Source organism: Nannospalax galili, unplaced genomic scaffold (genome assembly GCF_000622305.1).
Source record: "Nannospalax galili isolate Female #2095 unplaced genomic scaffold, S.galili_v1.0 scaffold307, whole genome shotgun sequence".
Taxonomy (NCBI): Eukaryota; Metazoa; Chordata; class Mammalia; order Rodentia; family Spalacidae; genus Nannospalax; species Nannospalax galili.
The window spans coordinates 4,791,826-4,816,664 of NW_008359625.1; the positions used below are offsets into that span (position 1 = coordinate 4,791,826).

The 24,839-nt window shown below is 40.3% G+C and overlaps 1 protein-coding gene across 1 annotated transcript in view; it reads left to right on the plus strand.

Moving 5' to 3' along the window:
• Positions 1-24,839, plus strand: part of Ubn2 (ubinuclein 2) — a 92,869-nt gene that overhangs the window by 28,925 nt on the left and 39,105 nt on the right. The window contains exons 4-7 of the mRNA XM_029558846.1: positions 23-160; positions 2,436-2,539; positions 5,571-6,057; positions 19,648-19,718. Coding sequence (XP_029414706.1) covers positions 23-160; positions 2,436-2,539; positions 5,571-6,057; positions 19,648-19,718 — 800 coding nt within the window. The remainder of the gene's footprint in view (positions 1-22; positions 161-2,435; positions 2,540-5,570; positions 6,058-19,647; positions 19,719-24,839) is intronic.

A 24,839-nucleotide genomic window follows, 5' to 3' on the forward strand; every position in this document is an offset into this window, starting at 1 on the left:
ATCTGAATCTTTTTAAATATAGTATGATGAATTAGTTCCTGCTTCGCTAACAACAAAATATGGAGGCTTCTACATCAACACTGGCACTCTGCAATTTCGTCAAGCTTCAGATACTGAAGAAGATGATATTACAGATAACCAGAAGCACAAGCCATCGAAGGTGAGTCCACTTGACATTTCAGTGGTAGGGGAACATAAGAATTAGTAGTATATGCTTATTTTGTTTATATTTTTACTGTAGCTCTGGGGGTTAAGCCTAGGGCATCATGTATACTAGATAAGCAGTGAACTGGCCTCAGAATATATTTTTTTGAATATTCCTTGTGCCACAACTGTGAACATAATGAGAAGTAACATCTAACCATTGTTTGTTTAATAAATTTTTACCTATATATATTTAAAATTATGTTGATATGGTAGAATGCTTACCTGGCATGCTCCAGACCCTGAATTTGATCCCCATACTATTAAAAACAACGACAACAACAAAAACTATGTAAATATGGGATAATTGATAACTTACGTCATAGTAGGATTATATCTTCTTTTGTATACATAGTCCCCTGATTCTGGGATATGATTAAGTTTCTAGGATAGATTAAGATTTCCAAGCTAGGCTTGATGATGAATGCTTTAATCTCAACACTCCAAAGGCAGAGACAGGTGGATGTCTGAGTTTGAGGCCAGTCTCACACTTTTCTCAAAAGCTAACAACTAAAGCTGGAGAGATGGCTCAGAAATTGAGTTCATATTATTTTTCCAATGGACCTGAATTTGGTTCCCAGCACCCATATCTAGTGACTCACAACCCCTTGTAACTTGAACTCCAAAGGAATCTGATGCCTCTGGCTTCTGCGGACAAGACCTCTACGGGCATTGCATGGCATGGGTGCACTTACGTACATGCAGGCGATACACTCATACAATAAAATAAAAATGTTTTTCAAAATCTTAGAAAAAAAATATTTTTTAAAAGCGATTTTTTCTCTAGTTTCTGCAGAATTATATCTTTAAAAAAATAATTTATTGAGAATTTCATACATGCATATGAGGTGCTTTGATCCAATCCATGCTCACTCCCTCCCTTCCCACTCCCATATCTCCCCATCAGTTTTTTTTTGATAACTTCATGTAATCTTTCTTCTTTTATTTATTTTTTTATGGGGCTTTTGGCTACTCTTAACATTCCCCCCTCTGAAGAGGTAACCCTAAAACTTTAAGGATTGGATAAAAGCTCCCAAATACTTATTTTTGGCCTTTGGAACCGAGTAGATTGCTAAGAGGCCCAAGGACATTGTGAGTTTTAGCCAAAAATCTGGTTACTTTTCTTTGGGGTCTTTTTACCCTAACTACCTAGCAAATTCCTACCTCCTATTCTTACTACTCCATCCTCTGAAGAGGTTACCCACATTGCCAATAGGGAATCTGGATGCAGACCACTCTGGCTTCTTCATGCTGAACAGGGCCAGGGTGAGGCAATTGGAGTATCCCTTCATGGGTCTATCTGAAAGGCTCCTAAAGTACATAACTCTTACCACCACATAGAGGCAGCTTTTTTTTTTTTTTTTTTTTTTTTTTTTTTTTTTTTTTTTTGTCTTTTTGAGACAGGGTCTTTGCTCTAGTCCCAGCTGTCCTGGAACTCACCATGTAGACCAGGCTGGCCTTGAACTCAACAAAGATCCACCTGCCTTTGCCTCCCAAGTGCTGGGATTAAAGGCATGGGCCACTACACCCAGCTGCAGAATTAAAATTTTAAACAATAAAGACCAAATAAACCCCCAAGATTTCCTTTAGAAGAGCTATTAATAACCATTGCCTTTCTTAAGGTCTAATTTGTAACAACTTCAGTTGTACTGTATTTGAGAAATTTGAGAACCAAATACTGTCCATACATGTTTTCTATGTACCAGAACCACCAAAATCCTTACTTAAAATGCAAATTCTAAGGCCTTGCTTTAGTGAATTGAATTAAGACCACAAATGGGGAAGATCACCCATTTGGTAAAATGCTTGCCTCATAAGCTTGAGGATCTGAGTTACTATCCCCAGCATCCATGAAAAAAACCTGGTGTGGTAGCGCACACCTATAATCATAGCATTGGGAAAGCAGAGACAAGGATCCCTGGAGCTTGCTGGCCAGCCAGTTTGCTTTAATCAAAGAGCTCCAGGGACAGTGAGAGATTCTGTTTCAAAATATCAGGGTAGCAAATGAAGAAGGCATCCACCTTTTACATGTACCTGTACTCACCTAAACAAATATACACACCCACATAAGACAGCAAACACATAGGTAAGTGTGCTCATAGACCCCAAGAATCTCTGCTTTAGAAAATATTCTAACACTGATGCTTTAAAAAAATGCCACTCTTCTGGATGCTGTATTACTAATACCAAAAAGGAAAATACTAGATAAATGATGCATTATCATTTTTCAGGTTCCTAAAATGAAAGAAGATGATACTGAGATGAAGAAAAGGAAGAGGAAAGAGGATGGGGAAAAAGAGAAGAAGCCAAGGAAAAAAGTACCCAAACAAATGGGGTATGTTAAATTCAACCTACTACAGAAATTGTGATAATTTCTCCTTTTAGAAACTTATTCACCACTAATTCATTCAGTTTAGTTGAGTCTAATTTGATACAGTATTTTTTTTTTTTTTTTTTTTTTTTTTTTTTTTTGAGACGGGGTCTCCCTGTACCCCCCCCTGGCCTAGAACTCACTGTGTAGACCAGGCTGGCCTTGAACTCACAGAGATCCGCCTGCCTCTGTCTCCTGAGTGCTGGGATTAAAGGCATGCACCACCACGCCCAGCTTGATACAGTATTTTAAAATTAATTTTTATGCATATGAGTGTTTTATATTCATGTATGTAACTACACCTGTGTGTGCAATTTCTTCAAAGGTCAGAAGAGGGCATCATCCCCTGGAACTGGAGTTAGCAATGGTTATTAGCTGCTGTGTAGGTGCTGGGAACTGAACTTGGCTCCCCTGCAAGAGCAGCCAGTGCTTTTTACCACTGAGCCATCTCTCCAGCCCCATGATACAGTGTTTAAGTGTTAATGACCTGTTGCATTTTAATCATATCATGGTACATATTAATAATACATAATAAGTAGTAGGCTTTGTCATTTTAGAGATTGGTGGTGTTTCATATTATACTTACAGCTTGTTTTATTGAATATTTTGCTCATTACAACTCTACTAAGAAGAAGTTCACACTGGGTATGGTAGCACACATGTGTAATCCCAGCACTTGGGAGATTGAAGCTGGAGGATGAGGAGTTTAAGGCCACTTTGAGCTACATAGAGAGTTTGAGGCCAGTTTGAGTTATTTGAAACCATGACCTAATAAATCAAAAGAAACAAAGCAAAAGAACCAGTTTTAAAAGTTAGTAAAAACATCAAAGTGTTATAATCTTTTGATGCTAAAACTAATCTTAGGTGGTTGGAAATTGAGGATTATCAGCATAAATGATGTGATTTTTTTTTTAAATTTTATTTTATGTGTATGCGTGTATTGCCTGCATGTAGGTAAGTGCACCCATGTCGTGCAATGCCTGCAGAGGTGAGAACAGTCTGTCGGATCCCCTGGAGTTACGGACTGTTGTTAGCTGCCGTGTGGGTACTGGGATTCGAACCCAGGTCTTCTGCAAGAACAACCAGTGTTCTTAACCGCTAGGCTATCTCTCCAGCCCCGTGTAATTGTTTTAATATAAAAAAATTTCACAGACTGGATAGATATGTGACCCACTGGTAGAACACTTGCCTAGCTTATGTGAATCCTGGGTGCCATCCCCATCACTGCAAAAATCTTTTTTTTTCCGTTGAATTTATTCTGTTTTTCCTAACATTTATGACTTGAGGTAACATTTCTGGTAGAAAAGCAAATAGAGTGCTGGGCATGATGATGTAATCCTTCCACTTTTGGATGCTGTGGAAGGACAATCATGAATTCAGAGCCAGCTGGCTACATAGAAAGTGCTCTCAAATGCTACTACTTGCCTCTAGGGGGAAACTCTTGTGGGAGGTTGTTAGAGGCTGGGCTTTCCTTTCCTCAGCAGGGATGTACATCTCTATCTCAAACATTGGTACAGTGAGGTATTTCTCCCCTCAACATGGGAATGTGGATGTAATAATGACCTTAAGTCATTGGGAAAGCCAGCTGTGTTATCACATGAGTAGTCCTAGCATTCATGAGGCTGATTGAAGCAGGAGGATTGTGAGTTCCAAGCCAGCCTGAGCTGTGCAGCAAGTTCAACTACATAGTGAAACCTGTCTCGAAGAAATAAATGATTGATAAAGCTATATTCATTATGAATGGTTGTTTTAAATGCTCATTATTTACAAGTAAACATTATGGGGCACATAAACTATAATGCCTTTCATTGAATTTATAATTTCATAAACTTTTACTTATTCAGCAAATATTAAGTACTTCCTGTATTTTAGACACACACACACACACACACACACACGTATATGTATATGTCTGTGTGTGTATGACAATAACTGAAGTCTGGACATGCCTTCAAGGTAATGTTATATACATTATAGTTTATATTGAAACATCTAAGTTATAAAACTTGGTAGAAATTTGTTAGGTGAAATGATAACTAAACTGAAAACTTTACCCATAGGTTGTATTGAGAAAAGGTTTGCATGTCATCTTTGTGCAGGGGCCATGCATATGTGCTGCTGAAGTGAGCACAAGAAAAGGTTATTGATAATTACGCTTATAACCTCGTTGCCTAATATACCCTTTTCTAGGATGGATGTTTTAGATAGTTGTAAAAGTTTGAATATGAATAGAATCGGGCTGAGTGTGGTGGCACATCCTAGCACTTGGGAGGCAGAAACAGGCAGATCTCTATGAATTTGAGGCTGGCCTCATACACGTAGCAGGGCTACATAGTGAGGAGACCCTGTCTCAAAAAAAAGAACTTGTGAAGAATAAGAGAAATGGGGTGGTAAAAACTCAGAGATTAAAAAGTATATATTTTTTCCCAGCTGGCCGTGGTGGCGCATGCCTGTAGTCCCAGCACTTGGGAGGCAGAGGCAGGCGGATCTCTGTGAGTTCAAGGCCAGCCTGGTCTACATAGTGAGTTCCAGGACAGCTGGGGCTACAGGGAGACCCTGCTTCAAACAAACAAACAAACCAGCTGCAATGAGGAAAAAAAAAAAAAAAAAAAAAACTTTGAAAAAAAAAAATTCTTTAAAAAAAGTATATATTTTTTCATCACCAGTTTGTAGCTTTCATAAAAGTATAGTTTAAGAAATTTAGGACGGGGGTGGTGGCGCATGCCTTTAATCCCAGCACTCGGGAGGCTGAGGCAGGCAGATCTGTGAGTTCAAGACTGGCCTGGTCTACATAGTGAGTTCCAGGCCAGCTGGGGAGACCCTACAAGGAGACCCTGTCTCAAAAAAGACCAAAAAGAAATTAAGAAGAAAACAGTTTGCTCTGCTACCTCCCATGATTGTTTTAATTCCAGGCCTAGTTTTTTAACATAGGTGTTAGCCTTTAAAATGACACATAGTCTAACCAATGTATGTTTGTTGTTTTTTTAATTGACAGAGTTGTGGCTCTCAATTCACACAAGTCTGAAAAAAAGAAGAAGCGTTATAAAGATTCTCTTTCTCTAGCTGCCATGATACGAAAATTTCAAAAAGAGAAGGATGCATTAAAGAAGGAGTCTAACCCTAAAGTCCCTGTTACCTTATCTGCTTCTCTGACTAAGCCCGCCTGTCCTGACACAGCTCTGGGGAATGATGTCCCGGACTTAAATCTGAATAGCCCTGATCCAGACCTCCCCATTTTTGTTAGCACAAATGAGCATGACCTATTTCAGGAAGCTGAAAATGCCCTAGAGATACTAAATGATTTTGACTTTGACAAATTATTGGACGCTGCTTCTGATGGTAGCCCCTTGTCTGAGTCAGGAGGAGAAAATGGAAACACTGCCCAGCCAACCTTCACTTCTCAGGTTATGCCCAAGGTGGTACCTACACTCCCGGAGGGTCTGCCTGCACTTCTTGAAAAACGCATTGAGGACCTTCGTGTAGTAAGTGTAATGATGCTTTTCATTTTTATTTGCTACACAAACGTGATACATGGATTTTTTTTAAATTTATTTTATGTGTGTGAGTGTTTTGCCTGCATGTAAGTGTACCACATGAATGCAGTGCATGCAGAGGCCAGAAGGGGATGTGCTATTCTCTGGAACTGGAGTTATAGATAGTTGTGAGCTGCTGTGTGAGTGCTGGGAACTTAACTTGGGTCCTCTGCAAGAGCAACCAGTGTTCTTAACCACTGAGGCATCTCTACAGCCCATATTTATCATTTTTTAACAACAAAAATAATCAACAATCCCAACAACTTTTTATTTTCTGTAGTTTCTTTTAGACATTGGCTATATACACAAGAATTTTCTTTGAAATTGAAATAACTAGTCATAACATGAATAATGAACACACTTGATTTCCCTGAGCCTAGGGGCAAGCATTCTACCACTGAACCACATTCCCAGGTTGCAGTTGATTTTTTTTAAACTATTATTTTTCTTATTTATTTTTATTTTATGTATATGAGTGTTGTGCCTGCATATGTGTAAGTATACCTTGGGCGTGCAGTGCCGGTGGAACACAGAGGAGAGCATTGGATTCCCCAGAACTGAAGATATGGATGGTTGTTAGCTGCTGTGTAGGTGCTGGGATTCAAAACCAGGTCTTCTGCAAGAATAACCAGTGCACTTAGCCACTGAGCCATCTCTCCAGCCCCCAGTTGATCCTTTTATTTTCAGGTTACCTTATAAACTTTTTTTTTTTTTTTTTTTTTGTGGTCTTTTTGAGACAGGGTCTCGGTGTAGTCCCAGCCGTCCTGGATTCACCATGGAGACCAGGCTGGCCTCGAACTCACAGATATCCACCTGCCTCTGCCTCCCAAGTGCTGGGACTACAGGCATGTGCCACCACGTCCGGTCCTTATAAACATTTTTGTATAGGTTTCATAATACAATTGATATTAACTTACATAGTCATGTAAAAAAAAAAATAGGAACAAACAGCATTGCAGAAGCCTACTTGAACTTTGTCCAAGCTATATCGACATCTTGTTACTTTTATTATTTAATTTTGCTTTTGGGGGGATCAAACTCAGGGCTTCATACATCCTAGGCAAGAGTTCTATCACTGAGCCATATCCCTTGTCTCTAGTTATTTTATAGTCTATTTTTAATTGATTGAAAATTTCATACGTGAATATATTGTGTTTTGATCAAATCCACCCCCGTTTTCTCTCCTCTACTTCCTCTCCTGTTCCCACCACATTCCCTCCTGATTCCATGTGTTCTTTTTTATTAAAACCCATTGAGTCCACTTAGTACTACCAGTATGTACATGGATGTAGGACCATCTACTGAAGCATGAGTAGCCTCTCGGGCTGCATCCCTGAAGAAAACTGACTTTCCAGGTCTGGAGAGATGACTCATTGGTTAAGAGCACTAGCTGCTCTTGCAGAAAACTTTGGTTCGAACTGACATGGCTGCTAACAAACCTCCACATTTCCAATTCCAGGGGATCCACTGCCCTCTCCTGACCTCCATGGGCACTGCAGGACATGGGTGCACTTATATACATGCAGGCCAAATACTCATTATAAATAAGATAAAAATAATAAATAAAATATTTTTAAAAAGACAAGAAAACTGACTTTCCTTCTCCCAGCAGTTATCAGTTGCCAGTAACTTCTCAGCTAGGCGTGGGACTTCATGACCACCATTCCTCATCTGTGCTGAGATTTTGTCTGGGTTGGTCTTGTACGTGCATTCTTGGCTACTGTGTTCATCAGTACAAGTGCCCCATTGTGTACAGAAAACACTGTCCTGCTGTAGTCATCTACTATCTCTGGCTTTTCAAACCCTTCTGCCCTCTCTTCTGCATTGATCACTAAGACTTAAGAAGAGAGAGTATGGTATAGGTGTCTCATTTAGGGCTGAGCACTCCACAGTCTCTTATTCTCTGCACATTGACCAGTTGTGAGTCTCTATGTTAATCACCATCTACTGCATAAAGAAGCTTCTTTGTTGAAGGTTGAGAAATATCAAGCATGAGTTCAGTCTTGTAAAGTGCTCTTTAAATCCAATGATAAAATGGTTTACTCCCATGACATTCCTGCCACTATTGTACCAGTGGACTTATCTTACCAAGCTGGTTATTATTCTAGCTCACAGGGTTCCCAGCTGAGTAAGATTGATGATAACTTTTCTTCTCCAGTAGTATGAGTAGCACCTTCCAGCACTGTGAAAGCTACCAAGTAGGGATGAAGGTTTCAGGTTAGTACTAGCTGATTTCTCCATGTTTTATGATTCATGCTTATAATATCATCAGCAATAAGGTCTTACCATGCATGATGTTCTGGAGGCTAAACCAAGAGCAGTGGCAATAGCTTGTAATGTTTGGGGATCCCTGGGGCTCCACTTGACCAACTACATGAATGAGCAAGTATCACTGTAGTAGGATATATCTTTGGGGGTATTCCTGGAAGAGGGGCATAGCTGGTTCATATGGTGGATGTATTTCTAGCTTTTTTAGTAACTTCCCACTGATCTCCCTAGTGACTGTATCAGTTTGTACTCCTACCAACAGTAAATGTATTTCTTTCCCCGCATCCACACAAGTATTATTTTTTGAGTTTTGTTTGTGTATTAGTCACTTTTCTGTTGCTGTGATAGAATCACTGACCAAAACAATTTATAAAAGGAAAAGTTTATTTGAGCTTATGGTTCCAGGGAAATTATATAGTCCATCATGGTGGGAAGGCACGGTGGCTGGAGGTGGCTGGAGCAGGAGCAGCAGAAGCTAAGCTCTCACATCATCAAGCAGGCACAGGAAGCAAGAGCATGACTGGAGATCTGGCAAGGCTTAAGACCACTCTAAGCCCACCCCCAGTGACGTGCTTCCTCCAGGATAGCCATACCTTCTAAGACCTCCCAAAACAGCACCACCAACTGGGGACAAAATGTCCAAATACTTGGAGCCTATGGGGGACATTTTCATTCAAACCACCATGCCGCTTCCCTGGGCTCTGTCCAGCAGAGCCCAGTAAAAACGACCACCACCAACGGCCAGTTCAAACTTCTCTTCTTTTTTTATTGCCCGGTTCCATCCCCTTTTATCTCCTTCTCCCTCCAATCACACCACATTCCGTAGGATACACAAGCCAGATCACTAGACAGGATTGGTCGGGACACTCTGTCCCCGAGCCCTTGTGCCAGCAGCCACGCTTTCCTTCACTGCTGCGCATGCGCCATTAACTCATCATGGGGCTTGGCAGGGTGCCCAGGCACCATCTTGGGCACTCCCGCATGAGCCCGCTCTCCACATCTCCCCCTTTTTGTTTTTGTATGACGACTGGGATCAGGTCTGTCTTAGGTTGCCCTGGTCCACTCCAAGTCCTTACCCGTCATCAGCTAACCCAGCAGTATAACGGGGCGCCTGTCTTAGGTTGGTACCTGTGTGCCAAGTTCTTACCCGTCATTGACTCTGATCCAGCATATTCAGCTATACTGTGGGCGAGGCTCCCATCTCTATGGCGACTAGGGCCTGGACAATAGCCTGTCTCTGGCTTTGTTGTTGTTTACGTATCCTACACGTGAACCACACCAAACATCCACACACCAAGATCAACAAGAAGAACCAAAAAGCCATCCCTCCCCAGCTGCGCAGCCAAGATACAGTGCTTCTCAAGCAGGACAGAAAGTCTTGTACAGCTGCGATTTCTACTCGAGTGCTGTTGACATTCAAAATGGCTGCACGCAGTTCTTGCACCTTCGAGTCGAATTCTTGAGACCAGTTTCCTCAAAGATGTTCACTCAGGGCTCGAGACAGATTACTGGCCACTGAAAAGTTAGAGAACTGAACAGCAGTAACACATAATCCTTGCATCTGATGTATACATCCTACCTGTAGCATTTGCCCAAGCATATCCACCTGTTCCTGTAACAAATCTACTCTCTGATTAATCATCAAAATGCCTGCTTTAAGCATGCAGTTGATCTGTTCCTGTGCTTCCAAAGCCATAGCTGTCTTTCCTGCCAATTCATTAAGCACAGTAGCAGTCTGTACTCCAGTGGTCAGTGCAACTGCAGCGGCAGTCGCAGCACCTGCAGACACTACAATGGCTGCAACTATGGCATCAGTTATCCCAAAATCTCGCTTGGGCCGTTTCCCCGATGTATCCGTCAGGCAGGAGCGGACCAAAGTCCAAACCGCCAAAACACCTCTGGGTAATTTCCCTTCCGAGTCCGCATCAAGCAGGTCATGCCCTAATTTTTCCCATGACTCCTTGTTAATGTAGCCCTCTTCAACAAACCAATTTTTCCCGTGACTCCTTGTTAACGTAGCCCTCTTCAACAAACCAAGGAGCCGCTTCCCTGACTGCCTCAAGGAATGCTTCCACTGTGGAGTCCTTTAATTTTATTCCACAGGTTTTCAGCAACTGAATCAGAGACTTTTGTACCTTGGGCTTAGCATGTAAGTTTCCCATGTTTTTCCTTATGTGAATATATTTTTCGTCCTGTCCTTTTTTTTTCCCAGGAGCTTCTCCATCCCTATAAACCGGGCACTTTAACTTGCTAGCAAACCTTACCTTTCCTTTTTTCTTTTACTTATTGTATTACAGTCACACTTTGCACTCTGAACAACAGGAAGGGACCACGAACAAAAACAGCAACAAAAAGAAAACAACGGCAGTGGCAAGGAAAAACATTGAAACAAAAAAACTATCCATGAAGGAAGAAGCGAAAGTGAAAGCGAAAGCAAAAGCGAAAGTGCAAACGAAAGCAAAAGTGAAAAAGTGAGAATGAGAGGTTCCCCGTAAGGGCCACCAACTGCCGCTTCCCTGGACTCTGTCCAGCAGAGCCCAGTAAAAACGACCACCACCAACGGCAGTTCAAACTTCTCTTCTTTTTTTATTGCCCGGTTCCATCCCCTTTTATCTCCTTCTCCCTCCAATCACACCACATTCCGTAGGATACACAAGCCAGATCGCTAGACAGGATTGGTCAGGACACTCTGTCCCCGAGCCCTTGTGCCAGCAGCCACGCTTTCCTTCACTGCTGCGCATGCGCCATTAACTCATCATGGGGCTTGGCAGGGTGCCCGGGCACCATCTTGGGCACTCCCGCATGGGCCTGCTCTCCACACCACCACAGTTTGTTTTGTTTTTATCTTAGCCATTCTGACTGTAGTGAGATGAAATCTCAAAGTAGTTTTAATTTGCATTTCTCTGATGGCTAAGGATGTCAAACATTTTTAAAAATTTAATTGTTTTACTTTTTCAGAATTCCATACATGTGTACTATATTTATATTATTTCTACCCCTCTCTTTATACCATCCAACTCCTCTCAAGATCCCCCTACTCCCTATAAATATCCTGACCTCTTTATTATTATTGCATATATACACATATTTGTGTGTGTGTATACATACATATATACACAACCTACTGAGTCCATTTAGTGGTGCTAGTATGTATATGTGTTTAGGGGTGACCACTTTGGATTATATAACCTATCAGGGAGCTAGTCCCTGGAAAAAACTGATTCTTCATTTCTCCATAGCCATTATTTGCCTATAGCTTTTCATGTAGAGGTGGGACCTTGTGAAATTTTCCCCATATATGTTGGCCTGTCAGCTGGTGTTGTCATTATGTAAGTCTTGTTTAGGCAGTCATATTGCTAAGATTTCATGGGTGCAACATCCCTGTCATATCTGGAAGATACTGTCTAACAGCAGGCATCCTAGTCCTCTGACTCTTACCATTTTTCTGCCTCTTTCATGTTTCCTGAGCCTTAGGTACTATATGGTCACTTATTCTCTGCATTTTGACCGGTTTTGGATCTCTGTAATCGCCATCTGTTGGAAAAAGAAGCTTCTTTAATGAGGTGTTTAAGGATAAATTTTTAGAGTACAGTTGGAAATTATATTGGTTTAAGGAAATGGAAGTAGTAGGTTCTCCTCTAGGGCCTATGACTTCTTCATCCACAGATATTTGGCTAGGTTTATGGTATCAGACATGAGTTCCCTCATATTGAATGTGCCAAAATAAAAGTACTACTGTTAACTGGGTGTGGTGGTGTATACCTTTAATCCTAGCAGTGGGGAGGCAAAGGCAAAGGCAGAGGCAGTAGCAGGTGGAGCTCTGTGAGTTCGAGGCCAGCCATGGTGGTTTACATAGTGAGTTCTAGACCAGCCAGAGTTACATAGTGAGACTGTTTTAAAAAAAAAAAAAAAGAAAGAAAGAAAGAAAGAAAGAAAGAAAGAAAGAAAGAAAGGAAGGAAAGGAAGGGAGCAGGGGAGTGAGGGAGGAAGGCAGGGAAGGAGGAAAGAAGAAGAGAAGAGAGAGTGAGGAAGAGAGGGAGAGAGAGATTGACTATTAGGGATATCTTGCTAGGCTGGTGATTGTTGTAATTCATAGGCTTTACAGCTGAGTAGGACTACTGGTAGCATTTCTCCCTTGGCAGCTTGCATAGCACCTTCTTACACTATGAGAGCTGGTGGTCCTCAGGGAGGAGGCTTCTGAGTCAGTTTCAGCTTGATTCCTCCAAGTTCTGTGTCTGAAGTGTGAGATAAATATATATTTATTAATATTAAATATTAATATTATTTATATATTTATTTATAAAAAAAGAGGGTAGAGAGATGACTCAGTGGTTAAGAGCACTAGTTTTTCTTGTAGAAGGCCCTGGTTTCGTTCCCAGCTAACAACTGTTCCATCCAGTTGCAGGGGATGAATCCCTCTGGCCTCCAGGGACATTGCACAACATGGGTGTACTTACATCCAGGCAAGACACTCGTAAACATAAAACACTCATAAAACATAATAAAAATTAATTAAAAAAATAAAAGATACAAGGAAGGACTAGAGTGATGGCTAAGTAGTTACGAGCACTGGCTGCTATTACAGAGGACCCAGGTTTAATTTCCAGCACCCACATGGTGGCTAACAACCGTCCCTAACTCCAGGCCTCGCATTGTGCACTTACATACTTGCAGGCAAAACACTAATATACATAAAATAAAAAGTTGAAAAAAATATAAGATACAAGATAGTATTTCAGTTTTCCTTATTTGTTTAGAAATGCTTGTGTCCTAATGCTGTGTGGTCTTTTTTGTGAAGGTTCCATAGGCTGCTAGAAAAATTTGTATACTCTTATTTTTGGATGGAATGTTCTGTGTATATCTTTCAGCTCTTTTAATCTATGATATAATTTAACTATTACTTCTCTCTTCATTTTCTGTCTGAATTATCTATCCATTGCTGAAAGTGGGCTGGTAAATAAATGTGGGGTATTGAAGTCACCTATGTGTTGTGGTTAACTGTTGCTTTACATTTAGTAGGATTTATTTTATTAAATTGAGTGCACTATATGTTTAGGGTTGAAATGTCTTCTTGATGGCTTGTTCCCTTCATTGCTATGAAATGACCTTCTTTATCTCTTCTGATTAGTTTTGGTTTGAAATTTTTGCTGGATGTTAGAATAGTAACTCCTGCTTGTTTCCTGGTTCCATTTGCTTGGAGTACTTACCTTTGCTCATTGTTACACCCTAAGGTAGTTTCTCTCTTTGGTGGTGAGATGTGTTTCTTGGATCAGCAAAATGATGTATCTTGGCAGACACCTTTAATTCCAGCACTGAGGAGGCAAAGGCAGGTGAATCTCTGTGAGTTCAGGGCCTGCCTCATCTACATAGGGCCAATTGGGGCTATAGGGAGACCCTGTCTCAAAAGACCAAAATAATAATAATGATACAATCTGCTAATCTGTCTATTGATTGTGAGAGTTTAGAGTTTAGATCATTGATATTCAAAGTTATTATTAAAAGATGTATGTTGATTCCTGCCATTTTGTTGATTTTTTTTTTTTTTTTTTTTTTTTTTTTTTTTTTTTTTTTTAAAAAAAAAAAAAGAGGACGATAAATCTTTCACTGTGATATATCAAAATAATTTCTGTTTTTGTTTTGCAACGTCTCTGTCACTTTTGTTCTCTTAGTTTTCATGGATGAGCCCCTAATTGTTTTTTGTTTTGTGGGTTTTTTTTTTGGTCTTTTTGAAGCAGGGTCTCCCTGTAGCCCTAGCTGTCCTGAAGTGCTGGGACTACAGGCATGCGCCACCACGCCCAGCTTTTGTTGATTTTTTTTTTTTAAGGTGTTTATTTTCTTAATCTTCCCTTGTTTAATCACTGATCTATTTTTTCTGTCACTTCTTGAATATGCTTATCCCTTCAGTCTGAAGTATTCTTTGCAGTATCCTCTGTAGGATTCCTTTAACATGCCTTTTTTGTGAAAAGTTTTGATTTCTCCTTCAGTGCTGTGTATTGTAGTCTGGACTGGCATCTGTAGTCTCTCAGGACTTATAAAACAATCAGTCTAAGCCCTTTTGACTTTTAAAGTCTCCATTGAAAAATGGACTGTTGTTTTACTAGGCCTGCCTTAATATGTGTCTTTCTCCTTCTGTTTTGCAGCTTTCTTTGTTCTATATTCTTGACTGTGTACATTTAATGTTTTACTACTATATGACGTGGGAGTTTATTTTCTGGTCCTGGCTAATTGATGTTCTGTATGTCTTTTGCACCTTGATAAGTATCTTTTTCCTTAGATTTGAGCAATATTCTTTTATGATTTTGCTGAAAATCTTTTTTGTACATTTAAACTAGGTTTCTTCTAAACCTATGATTCAGAGATTTAATCTTTTTTTTAAGATTCCTTTTTTTCTTTGCTTTTTAAATTAAAAAAATATTTTATATGTGTAAGTGTATTGCCTACATGTGTGTAAGTGCACCATGCCGTGCAAGGAGGTCAAAAGAAGGCATTGGATCTCCTGGAACTGGAATTATGGAGGGTTGTTAGCAGTCATCTCAATTCTAGGAACTGAACCCGCGTTCTCTGCAAGAGCAACCAGTGATCTTAACCACCTAACCATCTCTCCAGCCCCTTTTTCTTTGCTTTTTGAGACAGGTTCTTTACTGTGTAGCCCCGGCTGGCCTGGAACTCACTATGTACACCAGGCTGGCCTGGACCTCACAGAGAACCCCCAGCCTTTGCCTTCCAAATATTGGGATTAAAGGCATGTTCCACCACCCCCATCCCCAAAAATCTGTTTTTAATATTTTATTTTTAAACTTTGTGTATGTGTGGAGGATACACATGAATGTTGTGTTGGCAGAGGCCACAAGAAAGCACCGTGCTTGGAGGTGGAGTTATAAGCAGTTTTGAGCTGTCCAATGAGGGTGCTGGGATTCAAATACTGGTGATCCTCTGCAAAAGCAGCAACCACTTAGACATCTCTCTAGCCCTTATAATGTCTCTGTTCATGGTTTGCCTTTTATATTTTTTGTAATTTATCATTTTCTTCACATGATCCAGTTCTTCTACCTTATCTTAGGTCCTGATATTCTCTTCCACTTGATCCATTGTGTTTGGTAAGGCTTTCCTTTGAACATTGTATTTGACTTTTAGTTTTTCATTTCAAGTTTTATTTTGGTTTAGGTTTTTAAAAATATCATTATTATTATGTAGACCAGGCTGGCCTTGAGCTCACAGAGATACGCCTGCCTCTGTCTCCCAAGTGCTGGGATTAAAGGCGTCCGCCACCACATCCGGCTTAAAAATATTATTTTTATTTTACGTGTATGAGTGTATTGCCTGCATGTGTATAAGTACAATGCCCTCGGAGGTCAGAAGAGGGTGTCACATCCCCCGGAACTGGAGTTACAGATGGTTGTTAGCCACCATATGGGTGCTGGGAATTGAATCCAGGTCTTCCGCAAGAGTAGCCAGTATTCTTAACCGCTGAGCCATCTCTCCAGCCTCTAGTTGGGTTTTTTTGAGAAAGACTGTTTTATTAAAATTCTATTTTCATATCTTTGTTTTCCTTATTTCATTCAATTGTTTGTGTTTTCTTGGTCTTCATCCTGACATTTATTCATACCCCCTTTGAGTTGCTTGAACATATTTATAATTGCTATTTTGAAATCATTTTGTGTGTCATCAAAGTTGCTTTTTTTCAAGACAGGTGTGTTGGCTCACTTCCTTAATCCCAGCTCTCTGGAAGCAGAAGCAGGCAAATCTCTTGAGATCTGGGTTATCCTGATCTGCATAGTGAGTTCCAGGCTACCTGTGGCTACAAGAAAACCCTGTATCAAAAAGATTCCCCTAAAAGTTGCTTTTTTCAGCCAGCCATGCTGACACATGCCAGGGGAGGCAGGTGGATTTCTGGGAGTTCCAAGACAGACTGGTGTACATAGTGAGTTCCAGGACAGACTGGGCTACATAGTGAGACCCTGTCTCAAAGAAAAAAAAAGTTGCTTTTCTCAGGGAGCATTCCTATGGGAGCACTAATTTTGGAGGACATTTAAACTGGGTTTCTTCTAAACCTATGATTCAGAGATTTAATCTTTTTTTAAGATTCCTTTTTTTCTTATCTTATTTGTGTGGTTTGTTTTTTTGTAATGCGGCCTAGGCATCTGGAGTTTGTTTCTTGATAGTATCCTTTGGTATGGTTATCTGTCCCACCTTATCCTTTTGAAACAGAGTCTTTCTGTAGCTCTAGCTGGCCTGGAACTCACTGTGTACACCTGACTGGCCTTGATCTAATATTAGATTTAATATTTTTAAATGGTAGAGCATCAAGATCCACCTGTCCCCTTTTGCCTCATCCCTAATCTCTTGGGTTTCTTCTAGGTTTTAAAAAGTGCTAATGATATAATTCAGTTTTTTTAAATGGAATTCTTAGTGATACAGTAGTAACTATTTACTTAGCAAGAACTGATGCTGTGTCCTGAGTATGTCAAGGTCCTTTTACTCTCGAGACAGTAGCCCTGACTGGGTTTGATGGGCTTTCATACCATATAGTCCAGTGGGTAAGGAAACTAAGGTGTAAAATGGTTAAATAATTTGCTCAAAGCCATCTAATTTTTAAATTGCCAAGCCAGGACTAATATAGCTTCTTCCTAAGTCTTTAATATGAATTTGCCAGTAATATGATTCATTTCACTTTTCATGTGTATTTGTGTGTGTGTGTATTTGTGTGTGTGTGTGTGTGTGTGTGTGTGTGTGTGTGTGTATACTTTTTTTTTCATCTTTTTGAGACAGGGTCTCCCAGTAACCCCATCTTGCTTGGAACTCACAGAGATCCGCCTGCCTCTGTCTCCCAAGTGCTAGGACTAAAGGCGTGCCTCACCATGCCCGGTTTCACTCTTCATATATTACTTTGAAATATGAGATAGTGCTTTTTCAGGAGATGAGAATTCACCTACAACTCAAATGTTTGTGCCTATCTGGTAAACAGTTTCTTCTTCATGTTCTTTTTTACTTTATAATATCCTTCCATGCTGAACCTTTTGACTTTTTAAATTTTTCCTTTCTTGAAGTTTAGTTTTCATTTTGGCTCTCCTTTTATATTTCTGTGCCCTACACATATCCAGTCTTCATCCTAAGAATCATGTCTTAGAAATTTGCCTCTTCTACTTATAGCATGTGCCATTGCCCAGTAATTTGGTAACTTGGCAAGTCAGCATCTGGTTTGCTCATTATTAGATTATTCTGTCAGTATTCTGCATCTCATGGCTTGTGAAATGAACTGTGCCTTTGACTTCCTTAGTAAATTTTGCCCCAAATGATTAGAGGTTCCAGTGATGAAAATATTACTCTCAAGATTATACTTATTCTTCTTGGGGTTTTTTGTGGGAAGGGTAGAGGGGTTTTGGGGTTTTTGTTGTTGTTTTGAGACAGGGTCTCGCTATGTAGCCCTCGACTGGCCTGGAACTCACTGTGTAGACCAGGCTGGCCTCAATCTCATGAAGATCCACCTGCCTCTGCCTCTGCCTCCGGAGTACTGGGATTTAAAATGTGTGCTACCAAGCCCAGCGATCTATGCTTACTCCTTGATAATAACCATGGCTAATTTTTTAAATTACTCTTAAGTAGGTAGGAAACAGACTATTGTAATCAGCCCCTGTCTTTGTCCTGGTAGCAGCTTTGCACAGTTGACACAGAAGTCTTCAGTCTAACCCAGGATTCACAACTCGCTAGCAGTTTCATCTGGGGATATTTTGTGTAACCTCTCAAGTTTTAGGATCCTTGTTTGTAAGATGGGGACTATACTACTAGCCTTTTTGGCTGTTATACACATTCAATATGATAATGAGTATAAAGTATATAATAGAATAGAAAAGTACAAAGTTAAATAATTCATAGCCCCACCTTCAAGAACCTTATTCTACAGGAAATCTAAACAAGTAGTCTTCTTTAAAATTGTCCTTTGGTGGCTGGGAACATAGCTCAGTGTTAGAGAGCTTGTCTAATATATGTAAGACTCTGGATTCAGTCCCCAGCACTGAAAAAAAAAAAAAATGTCTTCAGACATATCAGTGGGTTGTAAAATCACCTTAGCAGGTGAAGTCCAACAGTTTTTAAAAAAATGAGTAATATAGAATAACATCAAAGGCAGAACCAGTAGGCATCATGGCATGGCATTTTTGTTTATGTACACATGATTGTAACTACTGAATGACTAAGTCTGATTTTGGCTAGAGCTAATTTTTCGTGACTAGATCACATTAAAGATTTTAAGATTATAAAGTTTAAACTGAGCTGGGCATGGTGGCACATGACTTTAATCCTGGTAATCAAGATGCAAGCTGATCTATGTGAGATTGAGGCCAGCCTGTTCTACATAGCAAGTTTCAGCCCAGCTGGGGCTATAGAGAGACCCTGTGTTAAAAAGACCCCCCCCCCCAAATTTGTTTTTAAATTGGGAATTGTGGCAAATGCCTGTAATTCTGGTACTCCGGAGGTTGAGATAGGAGGATTGCTAGCCTGGGATATCTAGGGAACCTTCGTTTCTGAAAAAAAAAGTGTGTGTTTAAAATACCACACACAAAAAAAAATCCTTATTTATGTGGGTCTTTTTTTTTAAATCTTTTTGAAGCAGGGTCTCCCTGTAAGCTCCAGCTGTCCTGGAACTCACTATGTAGACCAGGCTGGCCTTTAACTCACAGAGATCCACCTGCCTCTGCATCCCAAGTGCTAGGACTACCGGCCTGCACCACCACGCCTGGCTACATCGTTTCTTTTTAAATACAGTTTTTCCCTTCAGCAAGCCATCAATTAAATGGCTTTTAAAAAGTTCTTTTATTTCAAGTTGTACCATCATTTCTGTATTACTGCTTATTCACTGTATGCTTGACTTTTAACATCTTAGAGATTCTAGCTCTGGCTAATTTTTACTGACCATATTTAAGGTTTAATTTTCTGTCTGTACATAACCTGTTGTTCCAGCCCACATTTTGGCTGGGTCATTGACCTTATTCCCTTCAGTAATTCTGAAAGAATACTGCAAACCTTACTGTAAGTTTTTGAACTTCGGACAGATTAAATTTCTAGTGTTTTAAGCCACTAGCCTCTGGTAACTTGTTATAGCAGCTGCAGCAAACTTAAATAATATCCTTTTGAATTCATGTCTTAGATGGCTTTATCTGATTCTGGATCACAAGCTCATGTTTTTTAAATTGATAAATGCAGCTTTTTTTAGTTGGCTAATTCAAGTCAGTGTAAATGTTTATTGTGAATTGTCTGTTTTTCTCTTGATTCTAGGCTGCCAAACTTTTTGATGAAGAAGGAAGGAAAAAATTCTTTACACAGGATATGAATAATATTCTTCTGGAGTAAGTAATTTTTATTTTTTTTATTTTTTATTCTTTTGGTCTTTTTGAGACAGGGCTTCCCTGTAGCCCCAGCTGATCTGGAACTTGCTATGTAGACCAGGCTGGCCTCAAACTCACAGAGATTCGCCTGCCTCTGCCTCCCAAGTGCTGGGATTAAAGGCGTGCACCACCATGACTGGCTTTTACCTTTTTTTAAAAAATATTTTATTTATTATTTTTATTTTATGAGTGTATGTATTTTATTTATGTATGAGTGTATTGCATGTGCACCCGTGACATGCAATGCCCTCGAAGACAGAAAAGGCAGTCAGATCCCCTGGAACTGGAGTTACGGACAGTTGTTAGCTGCCATGTGGGTGCTGTGGTTCAAACTTGGGTCTTCTGAAAGAAAAACCAGTGTTCTTAACCGCTGAGCCATCTCTCCTGCCGCATAATTTTTATCTTTTATTTTAAAACCTTGTCTGGGTCTATAAAGTACTTGCCTAGTATGTGTGAGGCTGAATGTTTGAGTCCCAGCACCCCGCCCCCCCAAAAAAAAAACATTTCTGGGGGCTGAGGATATAGTCAGTTATTAGAGTGCTTGCTTAGCATTCCCAAAGCCCTGGGTTTGAGTCCAGGTACTGCATAAACTGGGCATGGTGGTACACACTTGTAAGTTTCAGCATTCTGGAGGTAGAGGCAGAAGGATCATTCAAGGTTATTCTCAATTACATATGTTTTTCAAGGCCAGCCTGGCCTACATGAGACTGTCTCAAATAAATCAGAAATCAGATATAAACCTCACACAGAGTTGTGGTACATGCCTCTAATATCAGCACCCAAGAAACTGAGGCGGGAGAATTGCAAGTTTGAGGTCAGCCTGGCGTGTGTAATGAGAGCCTGTCTCAAAAACGAAAACCCCAAATCTTTATGAATGACTCATTTAGCCAGATGTGGTGGTGCTTGTCTTTAATCTCAGCACTTAGGAGGCAGAGGCAGGTGGATCTCTATGATTTTTGAGGCCAAGCTTGGTCTTCATAGCAAGTTCTAACCCAGCCAGGGCTACATACATAGTTAGACCTTGTCTCCAAAAACAAAACAAAAAACACAACCAAAACAAAACAAAAACCAAACCAAACCAAACCAAACATGAAACAAAACAACAAAGCAAACAAAACAAATACATATATACACAGCTCAGTTAAAGGCTCAGGCTAACAACCAAAATATATATATATATAAATTTTAAAATATAGTTGAAGACCAAGGGTAAAAGTGTTTGTCATGCAAGCCTGATTACCTGTGTTTGATCGCTGGAACCCACTGGGTCATGAGAGAACTAACAGTTGTCATCTGCCGTCCACACACAAGCTATGACCTGTGCTCACCTACCCCAACCCAAGAGAATAATAAATATATAGTTAAAGGAATGGGAATGTAGCTCAGCTTGTACAGTGCTTGCCTAGCAAGTACAGGACTGTTACCTCCTCAGCACTCCATAAAACTGAGGGTGGTGCTACATGCCTATTATCCTGGCTCTCTGGAGGTGGAGCAGGAGGACCAGGAAATTCAATGTCATTGTCCTAGTTTGTTCTTCATTGCTGTGACAAAACACTCTGACCAATACCAACTTGGGGAGGAAAGGGTTTATTCAGCTTACATCTCCCAGGTCACAGTTCATCAGGGAGCCCAAGGTAGGAACTCAGGGCAGGAACCTGGAAGCAGGAGCTGGAGCACAGGCCATGGAGGAACACTGCTTACTGGCTTGCTTTCCTGGCCCCTGCTCAGCCTGCTTTCTTATGCAACACAGGCCCACCTGCCCGGGGTAGCACCACCCACAGTGGGTTTGGCCCTCCCACATCACTCACCAAGAAGATGCCCCTCAGACATGGCCATAGGCCAGTCCAATAGAGGAAATTCCCCAATTGAGGCTCCCTCAACCCAGGTGTGTCAAGTTGACATTAAAGCTATCCAGCACAGTCATCCTCAGCAATATAGTAAGTTCTAGGTCAGCCTGGGTTACATGTAACCCTGTCTTAAAAAAACAAAACAGCAGGGGGCTGGAGAGATGGCTCAGTGTTAAGAACACTGTTCTCTCAGAAGTTTGAATCCCAGCACCCACATGGCAGCTAACACTGTCTGTAACTCTAGTTCCAGGGTATCCGTCAGCTTCTTCTGACCTCCGAGGGCATTGCACAACACAGGTGCGCTGACCTACATGCAGGCATAACACTCATACACATAAAATAAAAATTATAAAATGTTAAAAAACAACAACAACAAAAAAGCAGACCTTCTTGCTGTGAAGGCAAGTTTGTAAAGGCACTTGCTGCCAACCATAATGACCTGAGTTGGATCCCTGGTAGAAGGAGAGATCCAACTTCTTCAAGTTGTCCTCTGACCTCCACATATGAACCATGCCAAGCACAGACACAGACAGACACACACACACACACATTAAATAAATGTCATTTAAAAACTTTTTAGGGGCTTGGTGTGATGGCACATACCTTTAATCCCAGCACTTGGGAGGCAGAGGCAGGTGTATCTCTGAGTTCAAGGCCAGCCTGGTCTACATAGTGAGTTCTAGGACAGCTGGGGCTACAGGGAGACCCTGTCTCAAAAAGACCAAAAAAAATTTTTTTTTAATATTTTTATTTTACGTGTATGAGTATATTGCCTGCATGTATGTGAGTGCACCCGTGTTGTTCAATGCCTTAGAGGTCAGAAGAGGGCTTCGGATTCCCCTGGAACTGGAGTTAAGATCAGTTCAGTTCGTAGCTGCCATGTGGGTGCTGGGAATTGAACTCGGGTCCTCTGCAAGAGCAATCAGTGCTCTTAACCGCTGAGCCATTTCTCCAGCCCCATTTAAAAAAATTTTTAGTTGGCCTGTGAGGTATAGATATTTATAGCTTCCAAAGCAAGTAACCACCTGTGCAGGTTGAATTTTAGCCTGTTCTTAAATATATTTTGTTTCACCTTATATGAAAATGTCTTGCAATGAAAGTGTAGAATATTTATTCTAATTAGTGTAATTTTCCATCTATTTCCATTACTCAGAATTGAGAAAACTAATTCTGTGGCTATTTAGTGAAGTTAATTATAATTCATACTAAATTTTATGGCCAAATGGAAAATATGCTTCAATGAAGAAATCCTGGCTATAGGTAGAATGGAGGTTATATGAAAGGGACAATAATCAGATAGGGAGAGGGTGAATACTCATAAATGACAGAATTTCTATTTAAATGAGTAGACTTTAGACTTAATATCAGTAATTTTGAACTCAGTTTGATACTGATGAAGCTACAATTTTTTTTTTTTTTTTTTTTTGGTCTTCTTGAGACAGGGTCTCCCTGTAGCCCCAGCTGTCCTGGAACTCATTGTGTAGACTAGGCTGTCCTTGAACTTACAGAGATTCGCCTGCCTCTGCTTCTCAAGTGCTGGGATTAAAGGCCTGTGCCACCACGCCTGAAGCTACAGTTTCTTAAGTCAAATAAGCTGTACTTTAAACTCTTGACTTATAGATGTTTAACCCATTGGTTATAGGGTCAAGCATACAATTGGTTGCAGTGAGAACTAGGGAATAATATGATGGCAGAGTACCCAAATTTGACTTATCTGATGAAAATAATTTGTCTGCTGTGGTTTTATATAGTATCAGAAAGAAAGCTGCAGGAAAGCATTGTTTCTGTGATTCTTGTCTATTAAATACATAATATACTTTTGGGGGCTGGAGAGATGGCTCAGCAGTTAAGAATACTGACTGTTCTTGCAGAAGACCTGGGTTTGAATCCCAGCACACACATGGCAGCTAACAACTGTCCATAACTCCAGTTCCAGGGGATCCGACAGCCTCTTCTGTCCTCCTCAGGCATTCCACGATATGGGTGCTCTTACGTACATGCAGGCAATACACTCATACAGACAAAATAAAATAGTATTAAAAAATAAAATAAATCTGTGCTTTCTCATGAGATATTAAAAAAGTGTTTGCTTTTTTTCATTATTTATAATTAATTGCAGTCTGTTACCCTAAAGTATTTAAAATTAGATTCAGCAAACATGACAGTATTTCTAGTACAGTGGCAGAAGAATTATGCTCTTCTTGCTTTAGCCAGGGATTCTGCAGTTGAATGGTCCCACTTAGAACAAGGTACATGCTTCAGGTCTGTGCTGCTGCCTTTTACCTAGCTTCCTTTTAAATTGCAGACTCCGTTAACAGTGCAGCTGTTCCAGATCCCGTACTCAGATCTAACTAGTCCTCCTTTTTTCCATCTTAGAGCCCTATGTGTACTAGGTCAGCTTTTTCTCTTGTGGCTGAGATCCCCTTCAAGAATCTAGAGATCATCTTTGGGATATGGCATCTCAGCCAAACAGGCTATTAGCATTCCTGTAGCAGGCTTCTCTGTTCATTTCTTCCATGTCTATTGTAAAGCAAATCTCTGAATTTGAAGAGCCCATCTACTTATTTCACAAAAGGTGTACATCCAGTTCTTCAGGCCCTTGGGCTCAGAGTTGAATTCTTTTTCTCTTTTAGTCTCTATATTCTTGTTACTGGCCTCTTTTTTTCACTGTCCTAAACAAACATGCCTTACTTTTCTGGACTGAATTACTTTTTAAGGGCTTATGAAAAGAGAGCAGTTTCTTAGTTTACCCTTTTTCTTTTTTTGTAGTTGAATTTGACCTGATTTAACATATACTGACTTGGTTTTCTTCCCTGTTTTTTGAAGCAGACATTCCTAATGCCACTCTGCTCCTTATTGTGCCTAATGCTTCTACTCAAATCCCTAGACCTATACAAACTTCTTACTGAACACTCACTGTGAGACCTGAGAGCAATCTCTTTGGTGCTCTTTGAGTAATGACTTGCATGACAATATCATGAGATCTTAGCATTGGTTTCTGTATCTGAGTTAACCTTTTATGGAAACCAGCGACTTATAAATAGCTCAGTGAAAGGCTGGGCATGGTGGCACACTCACACCTTTAATCCCAGCAAGTCAGCCAGCAAAGGCAGGCATTGCATCTGTGAGTTCAAGGCCAGCCTGGTCTTCATAGTTCCAGGAAAACTGGGGCTACAGGGAGACCCATCTCAAAAAGACCATAAATAAATAAATAAATAAATAAATAAATAAATAA